This window comes from Topomyia yanbarensis, chromosome 3, assembly GCF_030247195.1.
Source record: "Topomyia yanbarensis strain Yona2022 chromosome 3, ASM3024719v1, whole genome shotgun sequence".
In the NCBI taxonomy this organism is placed as follows: domain Eukaryota; kingdom Metazoa; phylum Arthropoda; class Insecta; order Diptera; family Culicidae; genus Topomyia; species Topomyia yanbarensis.
The window spans coordinates 288,047,750-288,066,616 of record NC_080672.1 but is presented as its reverse complement, the minus strand read 5'-3'; the positions used below and the strand labels follow the sequence as shown (position 1 = coordinate 288,066,616).

The following is an 18,867-nucleotide window of genomic DNA, read 5'->3' as shown; positions in this document are numbered from 1 at the left end:
TAAAACGTATTCATTAGGCTTCTAATGAGCATGTTCGCAATTGGTTACTTCAGTGAAAGCTAAAAGGGCGATTTTTTCCAATTTCATTTGCGTATGATCGTAATTTATTAAAACCAACCGCGTATCTCAATAAATAATACAAGATCAGTAAGTTCTAACTGAAAACTCAAATGAATAATATCAGATACAATCGTTTCCTGAATCTCCCGAATTCGGTTCTTCGGACTACAGAATCTTTTTATCATTCTCAACATTTGGGTCATCAAATTATTTCAACCACATGATCTACAAATCATATTGAAAGTAATGCGGACACATTTAACTCTGATTTCGGATATTCCTGAATTCAGTTCGCTGGACTCATGATTGTTTTGTCTGGGTTCACCTGGGTTCGACTCCCGACTCCGCACATAGGGTTAGAAATTTCTCATATGAGATTTTCCAGACCCGAAGAAGCGAATGACCTTAAGGTTAAAATCTCTATAATCGAAATAAAAAAAATTATTGTAAGTAAGAAAAGTAATTGTGACATCTTTTTCATGGAACCACTATAATATTATTAAGAGAAAAGTTGTTTCACACTGCTAGGTGGGTAAGATTTTCAAAATTAGTTACTCGTTATCAAAATTCTACAAAATAAAGTACCATAGATAACAATTCTGTGAGAATTTTGCATGCTTCGATATAACGTACAATTTTTAAACCGAGATGTATATCGAGGTTTAACTGTGTCCCCATTTCGTCGGTCTAAAATAAACAGCGGCTGATAAAACAAGTATTCGCTGTAGTGACTCTTAATGCTCAACATTTTTGGAATGGAGTCGATGAGTGTATGACTGAAATCGCTGTCTGGCGCCATTTTGAAATTCAAGATTGCGGTTTTGCTTGAATCATATTCTTTCTTTATTTGTAATAAACCGAAGCTGTTTTAATCCTGCTCTAGTTCCTTGTCTCATAATTATTTCTTATTACTTTATTCTTAAGTTTTTTATGCAAAAGAAATTGTTTTAGAGTTGTAGACCATTTTTCTTAACCGGAAGTCGCCATTTTGAATTTCAAAACGACACCAAACATCGATTTCCGTTGTGTACTCATCAACCCCATTCCTAAAATACCCATATTGATGAGATTATAGAGGATTTTGCGTAACCGGAAGTCGCCATTTTGAATTTCAAAACGACACCAAACATCGATTTCCGTCGTGTACTCATCAACCCCATTCCAAAAATACCCATATTGATGGGGTTGTTGACGATTTTACGTAACCGGAAGTCGCCATCTGGAATTTCAAAACGACACCAAATATCGATTTCCGTCGTGTACTCATCAACCCCATTCCAAAAATACCCATATTGATGGGATTTTAAAAGATTTTGCGTAACCGGAAGTCGCCATCTTGAATTTCAAAACGACACCAAACGTCGATTTCCGTTGTGTACTCATCAACCCCATTCCAAAAATACCCATATTGGTGGGATTAAAGAGGATTTTGCGTAATCGGAAGTCGCCATCTTCAATTTTAAAACGACACCAAACTTCGATTTCCGTCGTGTACTCATCAACCCCATTCCAAAAATACCCATATTGATGGGATTATAGAGGATTTTGCGTAACCGGAAGTCGCCATCTTGAATTTCCAAACGACACCAAACTTTGATTTCCGTCGTATACTCATCAACCGCATTCCAAAAATACTCATATTGATGGGATTATAAAGGATTTTGCGTAACCGAAAGTCGCCATCTTGAATTTCAAAATGACACCAAACTTCGATTTCCGTCGTGTACTCATCAACCGCATTCCAAAAATACCCATATTGATGGGGTTGTTGACGATTTTACGTAACCGGAAGTCGCCATCTTGAATTTCAAAACGACACCAAACTTCGATTTCCGTCGTGTACTCATCAACCCCATTCCAAAAATATTCATATTAATAGGATTGTTGGCGATTTTGCGTAACTGGAAGTCGCCATCTTGAATTTAAAAAGGGCGGTAAACATTTATTTCCCTTCTCTTTTCGTCATCCATTGTACATACATCTCATTCTATAATAAAATTCCATCATTATGCGAATCAGATCTACATCAGATGCTCAAAAATAGTATCTTATAACATCGCTCATCTTTCTATCACTGAGCCATACATTTACAACTCATCTACTGATGGCACGACAAGCGATGCGTGAGCGATGTATTAATTCTATCTCTCTATGATCGTTATTTTCTATCGCTCAGTGATGGGCGGGAAGTCCATCAGTAAGTGAGCCTCATTTTAGGGTTGAAGGAATCAGTCGATTATATCTGCTCTTGGAGCTGATCGAAATCGGAAAACGAGCCTCAGAATTGATTTTTTGCCACCCTTGCCCCAGTCTATCGGGTCTAAGTGTCTGTGGTGAAAACTTTGCACGTATTTAAAACACAGTTATAAACACTGAGCAAAATTTACTTTGAATTTCCATAAAAACGTCTTATGACTTTCAGACATAAGGATTTTAAATGGATTTTATAAGTTTGTCTTATGATTTGGAGGGAAAATTTTCCAAATCCATCTCTTATTATTTTCATAAGACAGTCTTATGAAATTTATGAAAATGTCCGAATGAACGCCATAGGTGCCCATTTATGAAAATTGCTGACATTTATAAGTAGAAAACATAGTAGAAATAACGATTTCCATAGAACAGTCTTATGAAATTCACTACAATGTTCGAATGAATGCCATAAGTTTTTTATTTATGGAAATTATTGTGCATTTATATAAAAAAAGAACATGGCTGACATTTCTCGAGCATTTTTAGTAGACAAAAAATCAACAGTAAAAATCAACCTTGAGAGGATATTCGGTTTTACACCAACCGACATAACCCCACAAAATGAGCCGGATGAACTTCGTTTAACAATTCTCGGTGGTTTGTTTACATGGGAGTTACGTGAGTTTGAATGTAACAGATGGGCACCCGCTGCACTCCAACTCACGCAACTGACAAAGTAAACAAATCACTGAGAATTTTCAAACATGAACGTCATTTCTCATGAGTTCATTCGTGTGGTCATCTTGTAGAACTCAATTCGGGACAAATTAACCGCCAAGTAAAGATCCCTTCAGAAGATTGTAGAGAAAACTCTCATTAAATATTAAAATTTGTACATAATGAGCAACGCTTCGTCAATATTTCTTGGGAAACTGGGCTTAGACAACTGGGAAACTGGACTTGATACCTGAATGATAATGATTGTTACTTCTCAAATGATTTTGATAATTATAAAATACGCGTCAGACACTAATTATATGCACAACTTATTTCATTCCAAATAATCGGATATCTTCTGTAAAAATCATAACCATGTAAACAGATTTAATGCTCACAGTAATTTATTCAATAACATAAAAACAATTTAAAATTGTTGCAATTTGACTGAAAATCTCACTTCTTTTGTTTCAAACAGCGGTAATCAAAAAGTGCTGAAACTATTAACTCCTGGTTGGCCGTCAAGGCCAGTACTGAATTCATAAGAAACAATTATGAACTTTTCACAAAAGTGACGTTTATGAAAAACAAAATACAATTTTATAGAATCAATAACAGATCTCATATGGGTTTCATGAGAAAAACTTATGAAATTCTTAAAGGCATATATTGGAGCGAAGTCATAAGACTGTTTTATGAAATACATTATTTGTACGTCTATGGAGTGCATGAATAAAGATCAATGAATTCATAAGCCTGCCTATGACATTCTAAAGCGTTCAATGACATCGTCAGAAGGTTGGTTCATATGCCGAGACTTATGAAATTCTCAGATGCTTTTTGCTCAGTGAACGTGTTTTAAAATCAGCAACAAATAGAACGGCGTCGTATCACAGTTTTTAAATTTTAAAACAAAACTGTTCGAAATTATAAAACAAAACGCTCTGCTGGGGATGTGAATGTTTCAGTTCCAGTTCTACTTTGAAACTCCTATACAAAATAAAACGCTCCTGAACATACCTTTAGGGCATGTTCAGGAGTGTTGCAGTACCAGATTCATAATTTTGACAGTTCTATAAAATAAAACTAAAAATTTTAAAGCTAGAACTTGCTGTCCCCAGCAGCAATTTTAGCGAGTGTTCTATTCAGTTTAAAATTCATTTTCCGCTATGCTTTCAGCGTCACTGAATTCAATTTTTTCCCCCAGTCTATCGGGTCCAAGTGTCTGTGCTGAAAATTTGCATGTATTTAAAACACAGTTCTAGGGCATGTTCAGGAGCGTTTTATTTTGTATAGGAGTTTCAAAGTAGAACTGGAACTGAAACATTCACATCCCTAGCAGAGCGTTTTGTTTTATTATTTCGAACAGTTTTGTTTCAAAATTTAAAACTGTTATACGACTCCGTTCTATTTATTGCTAATTTTAAAACACGTTTGGAACTGTGTTTTAAACAGAGTCGGAAAATGTTTTTTCATTTGCCGAAATCAGGCGAAACTGACGAAAGAACGAAGCTTCTTTCCATACCGCTAGCACTTTGCGAAATCGAAAATGAGACAACGGGCTAGTACAAAGCAAGCATGTAGCAGAGCGTTTTCATTATTCTCTCCGCATGCTCGTTTTCGCTTTGAGATTCATAATGATATTGGTAACTTCGATATTGACCTTAGGGGAATTGTGGGAAAAACCGACACTGTGGGTAAAACCGACACCCCACAACATTTCCTAGAAATCAAATTTTTATTCATTTCATAATGATACATTATTATTAGTACGTTTATTTAGAGCATTTGAAGAAAAATTGGATTTATGTTAGTACGCCGAATGTAATAAAAATAAACAAAACATACGACAGCAGCGTTCATACTCATCTGGATGTTAAATTTCGTTGGTAGATTTTAAGGTTTTAACCGAACAAAAGCTTTTCAAATCACCACATTTTTCACTACCTATTATTATCGGCCTGTCCTATGATCAACTAGGTGCATTGAAGACGAGTTTGAGAAATTCAATATTTTTAATCGCTTTTATAAAAAAATGTGCGCTGTTGGGGTAAAACCGACACCCTATGGTTAGGGTAAAACCGACACGCTGTTAAGATGGTTGTGTATATTTGCGATTCATTTCAAAATACTGGGGATCTTTGTGACACTTCAATTAGCCTATTAGAACACTATAGTATCAACAGAAATGCACAGAAATACTCTTATTGTGTTTATTTCTTGTAAGTCTCTTTAAAAATCGAAAATTGGAATTTTTGCTTATCTGATTCTATCGAAGCTGTTGCTATTTCTGCAAAAAGCTCATCAAACCGAATTTCTAGTGTTCTCTTGGTTTGTCATAGACGAACTTTATCACAATGAGACAGTGATCTTATGTGTACCCCAATAGATCGTTGATGATCAGAGAAAAATCAAATCTGAAAAAGATAGTTTTACTAAGAAGTGTGTGTGTCACTTATAAGTGAATGAATCCAATTTGCAGAACGTAGAACGCTTGCAAATCTTCTCTTACGAAATAATATGAAACTGGAGGTTGCAACGATGTGCGCAAGGATTATTTGGAAATACTCATCAATAAATAATCCTATAGCATAAAATACTCTTATTTATAGTACTACGCTTTCGAACTTTCTTCCCCTCACTACATGATGAAGCAATAAAAAGCACATATTAGCATCATACATACTCACACTTAATTATTCACGCATATATCTCATGTTTAATAAACATAAAGATTTTAATAAAGTGGAGAGAAAATAAATTAAAGGGGGTGTCGATCTTACCCCTATAGGGTGTCGGTTTTACCCGCAGTGCCTACAAAAAGTCACTTTGTTTTCCAAGTTTTACAACCAATAATTTTTAATGAAATTAATTTTTTGAAGCGCTGAAAAAATTAAGTCTTGTTAAGAATTTTCTGAAGAAGAATTCTGCATAAAAACTATAATTTTATTGGTTTGGTGGCAACTTAGAAAAATTGTTAAGCTTAAGGTGTCGGTTTTAACCATAATTCCCCTACTGCTGGGGAAACGAAAATACACTAGCAATGATATTTATTTGTCGATGATCGATTCTGTAGATTTGCGAGCTAATGATGGTATTGTAAGACGGAAGCCTGATCGGTGTGCATATTTCTCATTTTAACTATGTTCTAGTTGCATTATTAGATGCACATTGCATTAATTTCATTTAATGAATGATAATCGCAAATTACTGACCATGCATCAAAACGAAATTGAAATTCGGATTGTCATAGGAAAACGAAAGTCGCTGCTGCTGCTACTCGTTTTCGTAGAATCGAGAGAGGAGGGGACATCGCCTTTATTGTTTTATTTTTTCATGCATTTAGCGACGAAAGAGGCAAGGAAAGGACGAAGATGAATTCTCTGAATTTCGTCGTTCATTGAATAGGTATGAGAATTTTAGGCTCTGGTTTTAAATACATGCAAAGTTTTCAGCACGGACACTTAGACCCGATAGACTGGGGAAAAATAAATTTGAATGCAGTAACACTGAAGAAATGGTGAGACATGAATTTTAAACTGAATAGAACATCCGCTAAAACTGCTGCTAGGGACAGCAAGTTCTAGTTTTAAAATTTTCAGTTTTATATTATAGAACTGTCAAAATTATGAATCTAGAACTGAAACACTCCTGAACATGCTCTAAACGTGTTTTAAAATCAGCAACAAATAGAACGGCGTCGTATAACAGTTTTAAATTTTAAAACATAACTTCATAACATTATAAAACAAAACGCTCTGCTGGGGATGTGAATGTTTCAGGTCCAGTTCTACTTTGAAACTCCTATACAAAATAAAACGCTTCTGAACATGCCCTTATGCGACACCGTTCTATTTGTTGCTGATTTTAAAAAAACGTTTAGAACTGTTTTTTTTAAATACATGGAGTGCTTAGCACAGATGGAGGTGGCAGCACTGGCGAATCGCCCGGACGTGTTGTCGTTAATGTCCAATACTTTTCAAAGTTTTCCAGTGATATACAATATATTCAACAGTAAAATGAAGTCAATCGTTTAGTAGATAGTTTTTCCTGTTGAGTTACGTGTCAGTAGGATGAAATATATAAGTGAAAAGTGTTATAGTGACGCCGTAAAAATCGAAAGAGAATGTATAAACAGAGAGTAACTCATTGCACATATGACGTTTTGAAAAAACGCTCAAGAAATACACCCGTTCGTTCCGCTTAGCGCGTGCAGCGCCGCCTGGACCTGAGTAGCTGATGCAACAATTTCACGGATGGAGGGAAACTTCACAGAAATCTCATGAATTTATTTATTCAGAGCTGGTGAGATCGTTGCATGTCATTTTTCAATGCTTGTCTACCTTCATAAATATTTTCCTCTTTGTAAATACGTGCCAGAATCAAAAATATTTTTCATTCTGCAAGTGCGAATATATTGCAAATATCCAATTGATACATGGATGTATTCGCGCGGTGCTTATTGTATATGAAGGCGGCCTCAGAATGTACGTGTAGGAACAAGCATTTTTGAAATGGGCCGTTGGATGTACAATAGAGCTATCGCCTTTCATTTCCAGGGCCAAACATGTGTACATCTATCGATGAAAACAAATATATCATTACATAGATGCAGTCAAGTTTCTTCCATAAAAGCACTACCGGACAGTGGGAAATGGATTGTACACACACACACATGGAGAGTGCTCAGCACAGACACTTAGACGGGGAACAATAAATTTGAGTCCAGTAACGTTGAAGATATGGCGAGATATGAATTTTAAACCAACTAGAACACTCGCTACATCTGCTGCTGGGGACTGTAAGTTCTAGTTTTACTATTTGCAGTTTTATAGTATAGAACTGTCAAAAATATGAATCTACAACTGAAACACTCCTGAGGGCATGTTCAGGAGCGTTTTATTTTGTATAGGAGTTTCAAAGTAGAACTGGAACTGAAACGTTCACATCCCCAGCAGAGCGTTTTGTTTTATAATTTCGAACAGTATTGTTTCAAAATTTAAAACTGTTATACGACTCCGTTCTATTTGTTGCTGATTTTAAAACACGTTTAGTACTGTGTTTTAAATGCATGCAAAGTTTTCAGCACAGACACTTAGACCCGATAGACTGGGGAAAAATAAAATTTGAATGCAGTAACGCTGAAGGAATGGCGAGACATTAATTTTAAACTTAACAGAACATCCGCTAAAACTGCTGCTGGGGACAGCAAGTTCTAGTTTAAAAATTTTCAGTTTTATGTAATAGAACTGTCAAAATTATGAATCTAGAACTGAAACACTCCTGAACATGCTCTTACATCCCCAGCATAGCGTTTTGTTTCGAACAGTTTTGTTTTAAAATTCCAAACTGTCGCCGTTCTATTCGTTTTTCGTTAGTTTTAAATTAAAACACGTTTATAAATGTGCTGTAAATTAATACAGAATATTCAGCGCAGTAAGTTCCAGTTTTGATTTTTTTTTTCAGTTTTATATTATAGAACTGTTACAATTATGAATCTAGAACTGTACCACAGAAGTTCTAAGCCTGTTTCAAATGAAGCAACATAGAGAACAACAGCGTATTCCAGTTTTAAAGTTCCAAATAACAAATCAAAATACTCTGGTGGGGATGAGATTCTTTGCATTCTAGTTCTGCTTTGAACCTCCTAAATAAAATACTACGCTGCTTAATATGCCCTAAGGAATTTGAACAATATAAAATACAAATAATGCCTGAAAACCTGTGATAAAAACCAATCCCATTTCGATAGACGCAAACCCAATCAAGTCTGCCCGTGCTTTTAACATACCTAAAGAAGTAGGTGCATTACTCTACGGAACGATGGAACAACAAAAACAATATTCAGAATAGTCTCATTCTCTCATATTTCGTGGTTTCTTATTCTTTACACGTCTTGCTATAAAGTGTGTCAGTCACATCAAATTGCATCACGGAAAAAACGTTGTAGAAAATTAACTAGAGGACCGATCCTTTTCAAACTTTCAGACAAACATATAGCCATTAGTAAGCTTTTGGCATATTTATTTCATTACACTTCAATACCATAATCGTACGCACGTACCTTACGCCTAACTCAACTCATCAGGTTCTGTACAACTACTGGCTGCAGCTTATGTACGGAAACCCACTTTTTCTTCATGTCCTTTTCAGATTTGACCTCCTCGGGATACTTTCGTAGTGTCTGCTTCATAATTGCCCAGTATTTGTCGATGGGTCTTATTTCCGGTGCGTTAGGGTGGGGAGGGGGTGTCATGTCATTGGGTACGAACGGCATTTCGTTGGATTCGTATCACTCCAGGGCAACATTTGAATAGTGCCACGAAGCTAGATCCGGCCCGAAGATCGCAGGGTGTTGCTTCAATAAAGATACATTGTATACATTCCTTGAGGTAGATCTCCTTGTTTACAGTTCCGGTAGTCACGAACGGCGCACCCCGATTGTCACATGAGCAGATCGCTTGCAAAATCAAGTATTTATTAGTAAACTGAAAGTTTCTGCTTCTTTACTTCCTCCGAACCATCAAACTTGCGCTGAGCGGTGCAGAACAGTAGTCCCGAAAGCTGCTGGAGTTCCGCTTTGACGTGAGTCTCATCATCCATGATGAAACAATGTGGCTTCGTCAGTATCTGGGTGTACAGTTTCCGGGCCCGTGATTTTCCCACTGTATTGAAGCCTTCTGTACTTTGTACGTATGCAATCCCTCCCGATCCTTAGCTCTCTGAACGACAGATTCAACTTTTTGGCCACATCCCTGACCGAAGGATTGGGATTCCGCTTAAACGCTTTTACTACACGCTTGTGATCCTCATCCATTCTAACCGCATTTCGCCTTCCGTTCGATGCTCAGAGTTTGGTATTAACGATTAATCACACGACTCACTGCACGATTCCGAGTTGTTTCCCGATGAGAGTGTTGAGAGTTTTCCAGGTGCTTGTGAAAAATGAATTCGCGATCGCGACGTTGTTTTTCGGGTGACTCCATGTTTTCCAATTTTCGAAACACTGACAGCGATAAAAATACAGTGCAACGATATGCTCTAAGCTAGGAAAACTCTAGTAAGAGAACTGCGGAGAGAAAAACAGCATTTTTGGCAATGTATGCCACGGCTCTGTATGGCAACACGTCCAATGTTATAAGGATAGGCAATGTTCGATTGGATTCGTTTTTTGCGAGGGTCTGCCCCAAAGGGAAAAATACCGTGTCCGGATAAGAATAAGAAGAGTGGCAGATTTGACAAACGCAAAACAGATTCAAGATAATCTGCATAAGGTGTATGCATGTATGTACAATAATATTTTTGGTGGCAAACGCTTTGAGAGGCTGAAAGCACTAGTTTCTATATTCAAAACATTGTTTTAATTAATTTCGTTTTTATTAACCTCTTTTTTGGGAAGTGAATCAGTATTTACGCAATGTCGATCTTGCCAATCGTAAAACCAAAACTCTCGGTTTATGTATGCCTATACCTTATCTGGTACCATCTTGGGTTTTCACGTCATTTGCAGTTTGACAAGACCAAAATTTGACAAGACCATAGTTTGATGTTAGAACGGTCTATCCCTGAGAATGATCATAGGAAGGGCAATCCCTCGGGTTTTTTGGCAGCTAAACGCGAATCCAATCGATCCAGAATGGAGTCTCCGCTGTTCTCTTTCTAGAGTTTTTCTACTCTAAACTACTTCTACCCAAATGTTCAAGAGAAAATACCCGATGGGTTATTTTCTACAGCGTTTTTTACGTAAACTTGGTTTGGCTTAGCAAGACAATGCAACTTCTTTTCTTGTGGGACATCACGCAGGACTAGGGGTTGGCTCAGAAATTCAACTAGTATTTTCGTTTTTTTGGAACTAGCAACAATCCGGCACTAGCTTAGTCCTGTCTCTAAGTTTGTATTGGATTCTGCTGAGGCAAAGTCGAAACGCAAATTCCCTAACTAATTTAATTATAAGTTTTGTGCTCGTAATGCGCAGATTCTATTAAATAATTTTCTCCTTAATGGAGAAAAAGTATTTTTTACCAAAATTTTTCTCCACTAAGGAAAAATATAGCATAGAACTCAAAGAAAGCATTTTTTTTCATCAGACTAAACGAATTCAGAGAAACCAAATTAGGTCGGAAAGACATGTATATGTGGAGTGGGGTATAAGCTTCGATGTAGTGCATTTAGTTTTTAACATATCACATCTTATGACTAAAAGCCAAACGACGACATACGTATCGATTTACCCGGATTTCCCCTGGCAATAGCGTGCCGCCGGTCAACAATAACGCTTACGCCATCGCCGATTAAAATACATCGAAGCAAACTGAAAACATGTTTGTTAATGTAAAGTGTTAAATTTTGATGCAGGCGTATTTTTTTTCTTTTGGTGTACATTTGTAGCTGCAGAAAATAAAGGCATTTTGTTACATTAATACCACACATACGAGTTATAGAAAATAAATGCATTATGTTACACTAATTTCAAATCCCAACTTCATCTTGACTTTTTACTTCATGAGCAATTCAATGTATAAATGTATTCTTTTCGTTGAATATTGCACAGATTAGTTGTACTAAAATTACCAAATTACATAAACTATTTAAAAACACATCTGGCATTCCTGCTGCACATTTCGTCAGTATAGTTGGAATTAGAACCATTGTCAGTCTCGCCTCAGGCGAAATCGATATTATGGGAAATTGTTATCGCGAGCTTTTGTGGTACTCACTTGAGTGAAATCATAACATAATTATTGAGAGAAGGAAGGTAGAACAAAATTTCCCCTATTTCGCCGATATTACCTGAGCTGACTAAAAATCCCAACCCAAAATGAGTGGTGTTCTCCAGTGTGTGAGAGTATAGTAGAGCACCCTCCGTCGAGTGGGACCCATCCGCGGATTCTGTTTCACTTTTAATATCCATCTATACAGGGTGTTTGGTTCATGGTTAAGAATCTCTCGGGGGATGATAGACTGCCATATTTGGAGAAAAAAATTGTTCTACACATACCATCAAATCTCAACCGTTACAGATTTATTGAACTTTTTGTGTAAAAAACTTATTTGTCTTGAAATACCCCTAACTTTAAAAGTATACTTCGTATTTTAAATATTTTAATTCCATTCGAAAGGTGAGAAAATTTCCTATTGAATGGTGTTATCGTATCTTTTAAGTAAATAGTTTTAAATACCTTTTAGCTGTAAAGTAGTTAAAAGTTAGTGTTTTTGAGGAGGTTTTTGCTAATTTTCTCGAAAAAATGAAGTATGATTATAGCAATATCCATTATCCAAAAGTTGGGTTTTAGGACAATTCATAATTTGTTCTTGGACGACATATTTCTATCTCTTCTCATTTCTTTGTAATTTCATTACTATACTTTTCCTGTAACCGACTTGCAAGTGCTTAAAAGACTCTAATCTAAAAAATATGCTTTATATCGTTATTTACAAGATTTCATTGGAAAGCTGAGAAAATTTCCTATCAGTGTATGTACAAATACCTTTTAGTTAAGTGTACTAAATGATGTTTTACTAACGAAATAACTCAAAATTTGTGTTTTTGGAGAGGTTTTTAATTATTCTAATTATTAATCAACAAAATTTATCGTTACTATTGTTCATTTGATGCCCCTTAATGTTCTCTATAACTTTTTATTTGACACTTTGTCTATATCACTTTTCATTTTGCTGCTATTTAATAGTTAATACAGCATGAGCTCGCCACAAATGTAGTGGGTTCGAAATCGTTACGTTTGCATATGAAACGATGTGATAAAAACGATTTAGCGTCGAAACCAAAAGAGATAATTGAATGGAGTCAAAGAAAGAACTGTAGAACTTGCTGAGATGCATTATTTCCATGATAATAATGCTGATGTTTATTATTTACTATTTTAAGAAAATTAACGAAAATGCTAATAATAGCACTAACTTTAAACTATTTTACTTTTAAAAGAATACTAAATTCACTTAACTGAAAGGTATTAATACTTTTTTCACTGTAAAATTTTCCTGGCTTTCGAATAAAAAGAAAAAAAGTACAATAAGTGCCATAATTTTTCAATTAGAGCTGGTACTAGTGAAAATGAGATAAAAATATCCATGTTGAATAACCCAAAATCATAAAAATAAGAAAAGGTAAGTGTATCATGTCAAAGAACGAATTAAGCAGCTCACCAAGACTAACAATCTGAATTATTAAAAGGATGAGGTTAACTATTAGGGTTTTCAAGAAATGAACGAAAAATCGTTTAAAAAGGTTTGATTTTCAATAAATTACTTTGAAAAGGCTACTTAAACTCATTAGCTGAAACATGTGAAGGTATCACTCAATGCGAAATTTTTTCACCTTTCGAATGGAACTAAAACATTAAAAATACAAAGTATACTTTTAAAGTTAGAGGTATTTTAAGACAAATAAGTTTTTTACACAAAAAGTTCAATAACTCTGTAACGGTTGAGATTGGATGGTATGTGTAGAACAATTTTTTTCTCCAAATATGGCAGTCTATCACCCCCCGAGAGATTCTTAACCATGAACCAAACACCCTGTATAAAATTGATAAAAGAAGCAGATCGACCCAGTTGAACAATCAATGATGTACATTAATTGATAGTTGCAAATGATACAAGCGTAGAAATATGGTATTTTCTAGTGAAAGCACGTAGTAGTGTGGGTTCAAAAAAATTTTACCCAGAAATCGTTCGTACCGTTCAAGAAAAGTGTAAAAGCCGTCGGTCGAATCGACCCGTCGCTGCCGTCGGAAAAGAGCAAACAGTGCGGAGCGGTGAGAGCCAATAGTTTGAGTGCACATCACTACAAATCCAAAACGCTGTAGGAAAGCTCACTTGAGTGTCTACTGACGAAAGTATCGTGAAAAAAATTCCATACTATCGGTCCCTTGGAGAGAGTGAGAGTGCGTTTGGGAGAGCCTGGACGAGAGTGCAAAATCCCGACAGTTCAGAAGGTGGATATTGGATTTTTATATGTAAAGTAATATGGAGGATCTGAAAGATGGTGATACATTTTAATGAAATGCAGAGATTGTTTTAGAGGAAAAGTGCATAAAAACGACTGAACGATACAAAAGGACACGGTTTAGGGTTAGTGATTGGAACTGTAGCGTTTGGGACTACTAGAAGCCGACGCGAATGGTTTCTGTCTGATTGTGGGAAAGTCCCAACAATTGAAAACTGCAGATAATCGATAAATTGGTGTTGAATTTTTTCCTCTCCGAGGCTGTGGCACTGGAGCAAGAAAGTGTAAGCGCGATAAAACCAGCAAATACAGCCGGAATAAATAAAATAAAAGAAGAGGAGAGAAAGTCAGCACTCTTAATTATCCAGTTTTTATCGGGTTATTTAATTGCATATTTCACGGAAGGAAAACGACAGTGTTCAGAAGCTGCTAAATTTCCTTTTAGATTGCGTCAGGATGAACGAGCTAGAGGCACTACGGCAAGAAGCGGAAACACTGAAAAATGCTATCCGTGATGCCCGGAAGGCGGCTTGTGACACATCGCTGGTCCAGGCCACAAACAATCTGGAACCTATCGGTAGGATACAGATGAGAACCAGACGCACTCTGAGGGGTCATTTAGCGAAAATCTACGCTATGCATTGGGGTAGCGACTCTAGGAATCTAGTATCAGCATCGCAGGACGGTAAGCTGATCGTATGGGATTCGCACACGACGAACAAAGTTCACGCAATACCACTGCGTTCATCGTGGGTAATGACTTGTGCGTATGCGCCCTCGGGTAATTTCGTAGCGTGTGGTGGATTAGACAACATTTGTTCGATATACAACCTGAAAACGAGAGAGGGAAACGTCAGAGTATCGCGTGAGCTTCCTGGACATACTGGATATTTGTCTTGCTGTCGATTTCTCGATGATAATCAGATTGTAACCAGCTCTGGCGATATGTCATGTGGATTGTGGGATATCGAAACAGGCCAGCAATGCACGTCTTTCCTTGGCCACACCGGCGACGTGATGGCGCTGTCCCTCTCTCCCCAGTGTCGCGTATTCGTTTCGGGAGCATGTGATGCCTCAGCAAAACTGTGGGACATCCGCGAAGGTCAGTGTAAACAAACGTTTCCTGGGCACGAGAGCGACATCAACGCCGTCACTTTCTTTCCGAATGGACACGCATTCGCAACCGGCTCGGACGATGCAACTTGTCGTCTTTTCGATATCCGCGCCGATCAGGAATTGGCCATGTATTCGCACGATAATATCATTTGCGGTATCACCTCTGTGGCATTCTCAAAATCCGGCCGTCTATTGTTGGCCGGTTACGACGACTTCAACTGTAACGTATGGGACACGATGAAGGCGGAACGAGCGGGTATTCTTGCAGGGCATGACAATCGCGTATCGTGCTTAGGAGTAACAGAAAATGGTATGGCTGTAGCAACTGGTTCCTGGGACTCATTCTTGCGCGTTTGGAACTAAACTAGGGAGGAAGTACCGGCTGTCGTACACACACACTGACAAACCCATAGTGACATACCTACAACAGTATCATTGGCTGCTAATGATACGCATTCACGGCATGTGCAATTGCATCTACTCCGAAAGAAGCAACAGTGTACACATAGGAACGCAACATGCAAATTAAGCAAGTCTGGATTTTAGTTAATTTTAAACAGAAAACACATTTGTGAAACATCTCAGATATATTGTTTTTTAGTTTCTAGATTGATTATAGTGACGAACATAGCACAAATGTTAAATTGGAAGTAAACGTGATAGTTTACGCGCAAATATTAACTATTACACAAAGTTGTTTTTCTCTTCAATTCCGTTTTCTAAATATTTATATTTACAATGACAAACTAAAAAAAACAAAACCTGCATTGATGATGTTCTACTATCAATGTTTTTTGTTATTGAATTGTAACATAGATATGTGAATGCTAAACTACAAACAACCCTGTCTAAATCCTTTATCATCGTGCCGTTTCAAATGCGCTTCCCTGATGTACGTTAGAAACACGGTTTTTCTTTTGTTGACCGACGATAACACCCAGGATAAACGCGTACATCTGAAAAGATCGTTACACAAATTGTTTTATTTACTTCCTCTTATTACATTCGAATATTATTTAAGAAGCTGCTTTTCAGCCGTATTAGATTTTCTATTTAAAACAAAATTGTTATTCCTTCTATTTGTACACAAACATATACATGTTTTTATGATAATCTATTTATACACGTATTTGTATTTATTTATTTAGTCTGAACAAGCAAAAAAGGAAAATGAAAACACTATTTAGTAAGAATCACTCCACTGTGCATGAGCTCCCAAGGGGCGATATCTTAAGAGAAATGTACAATTCATTCATCACCCGGCAAATAAAGGTTTTCCTTAGGATACTGAGCTTTTGCATCTGGAAAGATTCTAAGCAGGTTATATTTTTGCGGCCCGATTTTTGCACATAATCGGTACAAAATGCTCTCCTCTTTCAATGCCATAATAGAATATGATTTTTTTTAAAATTTTCATCCGTATCGATAGTATTTCGAATGAAAAAGAAATGAGCGCCCGCAAAAGTTACCTAAACTCGCTAGAGAATTTAGTTGTGCTAGTCAGTATCAGATGAAGTATCCCTTCGTTGCATCGCCATGCAGTCAGCTTGGTTTTTTTTGTAGCATAAATCTAACAAATACAAAACAGACAAAGTATGGTCATATCCCAAAAAAATGTCTGAAAAGAGAACAGAAAAAATAGAAATCAGCCTATCAATTAAAATTAAAATCTCATACGTGTAAGGTAATTTTTAAAAAAAGTAATCAGTAAAACAAAATGCATTCATCAGAAAAAAAGCATTTACACAGTTGCGTTATTTTGTAACCATCAACACGTATAGCGATGATAGATGTGAAAAGGATATAATAATAGAATGGGATGTAAATTGAAACAATGCGAAATGGCACACTATGCAGCAAATACGTTCACACTTCATTTCGCTTTACGATTCGCAAACAAAATATCCAGGCACACTTCGTTGCGCACATCCGCACACTCCTTAGCGCGCTGTTAGAAAAAAGGGCGTTCTGACACAGACGACGGCGCAACTCTGCTCCGTTTTTTGCTCGCGAGGGTGTATGCGTAAGCAAAGTACGTATTTATTTGAACGATAGTGGTCCTGATTAGAGAGAATATTTATTGCATAACATCTGTATCTAAGCAGCCGATACTGGCTTCTATTCCGTATCGTTTTCAAAAATCTGATAGCCTTCCAAAATATCGGTAAATCAACTCCCCTATCGTTCACATTCCGTTTGCCGTAAACCGAAATAAAAATGAACTAGTTGCGTGCGCACAACAGCAAATTTTGCAATGAAAGAGAATATTGTAAGCGCCACCCACTGCCTAATCTTCAAAACAAAATTATAAGAAAGATTTATGTGGAGAACACAGAGAAAACTAACAAAAGCGAATAGGGTTAGTAGTGAGCAAACGCAGTGAACAATAAATATCGTGAAATAATTGGGTACATGAAGCAAATAATCGCACACGTTAATGTGTGAGTAATATAATGAGCTACCCAAATCTCCCAAGACCATGAAATTCAAAACATACTAACAGAAGATAGTGTGATAAGGATAATCGGAGTGGGCTTCGCTAATACGTACACACGAATAAGTGAATCTTCTACTATTGTTCTCTATCACTATGACAGACCAAGGTAAGCCCGGATAAGTTGAGCGCACGATATTTGTTTTATTTTTTTTATCAATTTTTCAGTGTACAAAACATTGCCATCGTACACAAAAAGAATTTCAATTAAGAAACAGTTTTTTTTTTCAGAATGGAATGCGAAAAATGCAAATATTAAGATCGAAGATTCATTAGAAATCTGTTATTGATTAATACAATTCAAATAGACCCACATCCAATTATCAAGTTTTATGGAATTTTTTTATTAAATACAAACGGGCGATTGCGAGTGCGAAATTTGAAAAAAATCAGTTTCCAAAGTCAATGAAGAAAAGTGAGTAAAGCATGCGCTGGCGTGTTAGAATTTGTGCACTCGTAGTATTCAGGGGAACGAACAGTACGAAATTTCAACTGACCAATAATTCAACATACAAACACAAATTGCTTAAACCATATACACACAGGTTTCTCTTATTTCTTTTTTCAATGTTTAATTTAAACCCACGAGTAGAAAACTAGTAAGAAAACAATTCGCTCGCCATCACACCATTACAGTTAAAGGTAATATTCTCACGTTTTCCTACAAACGCGTTTTTATGAACATTAATCTTTAAAGTGGAAACTTTACTTCAACATCTACCGAAACAAACAGGCGTGCATATTTATATTAATAAAGAAACAAACAAATCAATCAAATGGCCGAAGGTGTGTTGTATGATGTATAAAAACGATGAAATACAAAATAAAGCACACAAGTTAAACGGAACTTAGAACTAACATTCGGAACCAAATGATATGAGCAGGAAATCTTAGGGGTGGTAAAACTATTAAACAACCGCAGAACTTTCAAATGACAGATCCGAAAGTAGCAAATGGAGAACACTACCAAAAAACAAGAGCTCATTACCAACGTAGCTTTTCGATAATGTGTGAAAAAATCGCATGAGCGTGCGAAGGAGAACGCTATCTAAAGCTGTCCAAATCAGCAGCAGTGGAAATATGAGAAGAAAACAAGTAATCACCATTTTTACACATTTTGAGGTATCGAAAAATATTATAAAAGAAAAAGCTTAGTCTGTAAGGTAACAAAATAATAGAGGTATAGAATACAATTAACTTATTATGAATAACAAAAATAAATTAATAAGAACAAAAACAAGATTGAGATGGTTTCATTCGATGACAGTTCTGAGTCACCCCTCTCCGTATCTGGAATGAACTGGTTTTGATAAGTGGTATT

The 18,867-nt window shown here is 36.4% G+C and overlaps 1 protein-coding gene across 1 annotated transcript; it reads left to right on the top strand.

The window, feature by feature from the left end:
- Window positions 1-13,495: 13,495 nt before the first annotated feature.
- On the top strand, window positions 13,496-17,771 carry LOC131693983 (guanine nucleotide-binding protein subunit beta-1). Its single transcript, XM_058982303.1, has one exon. It carries the CDS (start codon window positions 14,393-14,395, stop codon window positions 15,413-15,415), a length of 1,023 nt encoding a protein of 340 aa, XP_058838286.1. The 5' UTR covers window positions 13,496-14,392; the 3' UTR covers window positions 15,416-17,771.
- The last annotated feature ends 1,096 nt before the right edge of the window (window positions 17,772-18,867 follow it).

Bases quoted from the DNA above. Each gene is read 5' to 3' on its own strand.
- LOC131693983 (XM_058982303.1), top strand. From the start codon at position 14,393: ATGAACGAGCTAGAGGCACTACGGCAAGAAGCGGAAACACTGAAAAAT.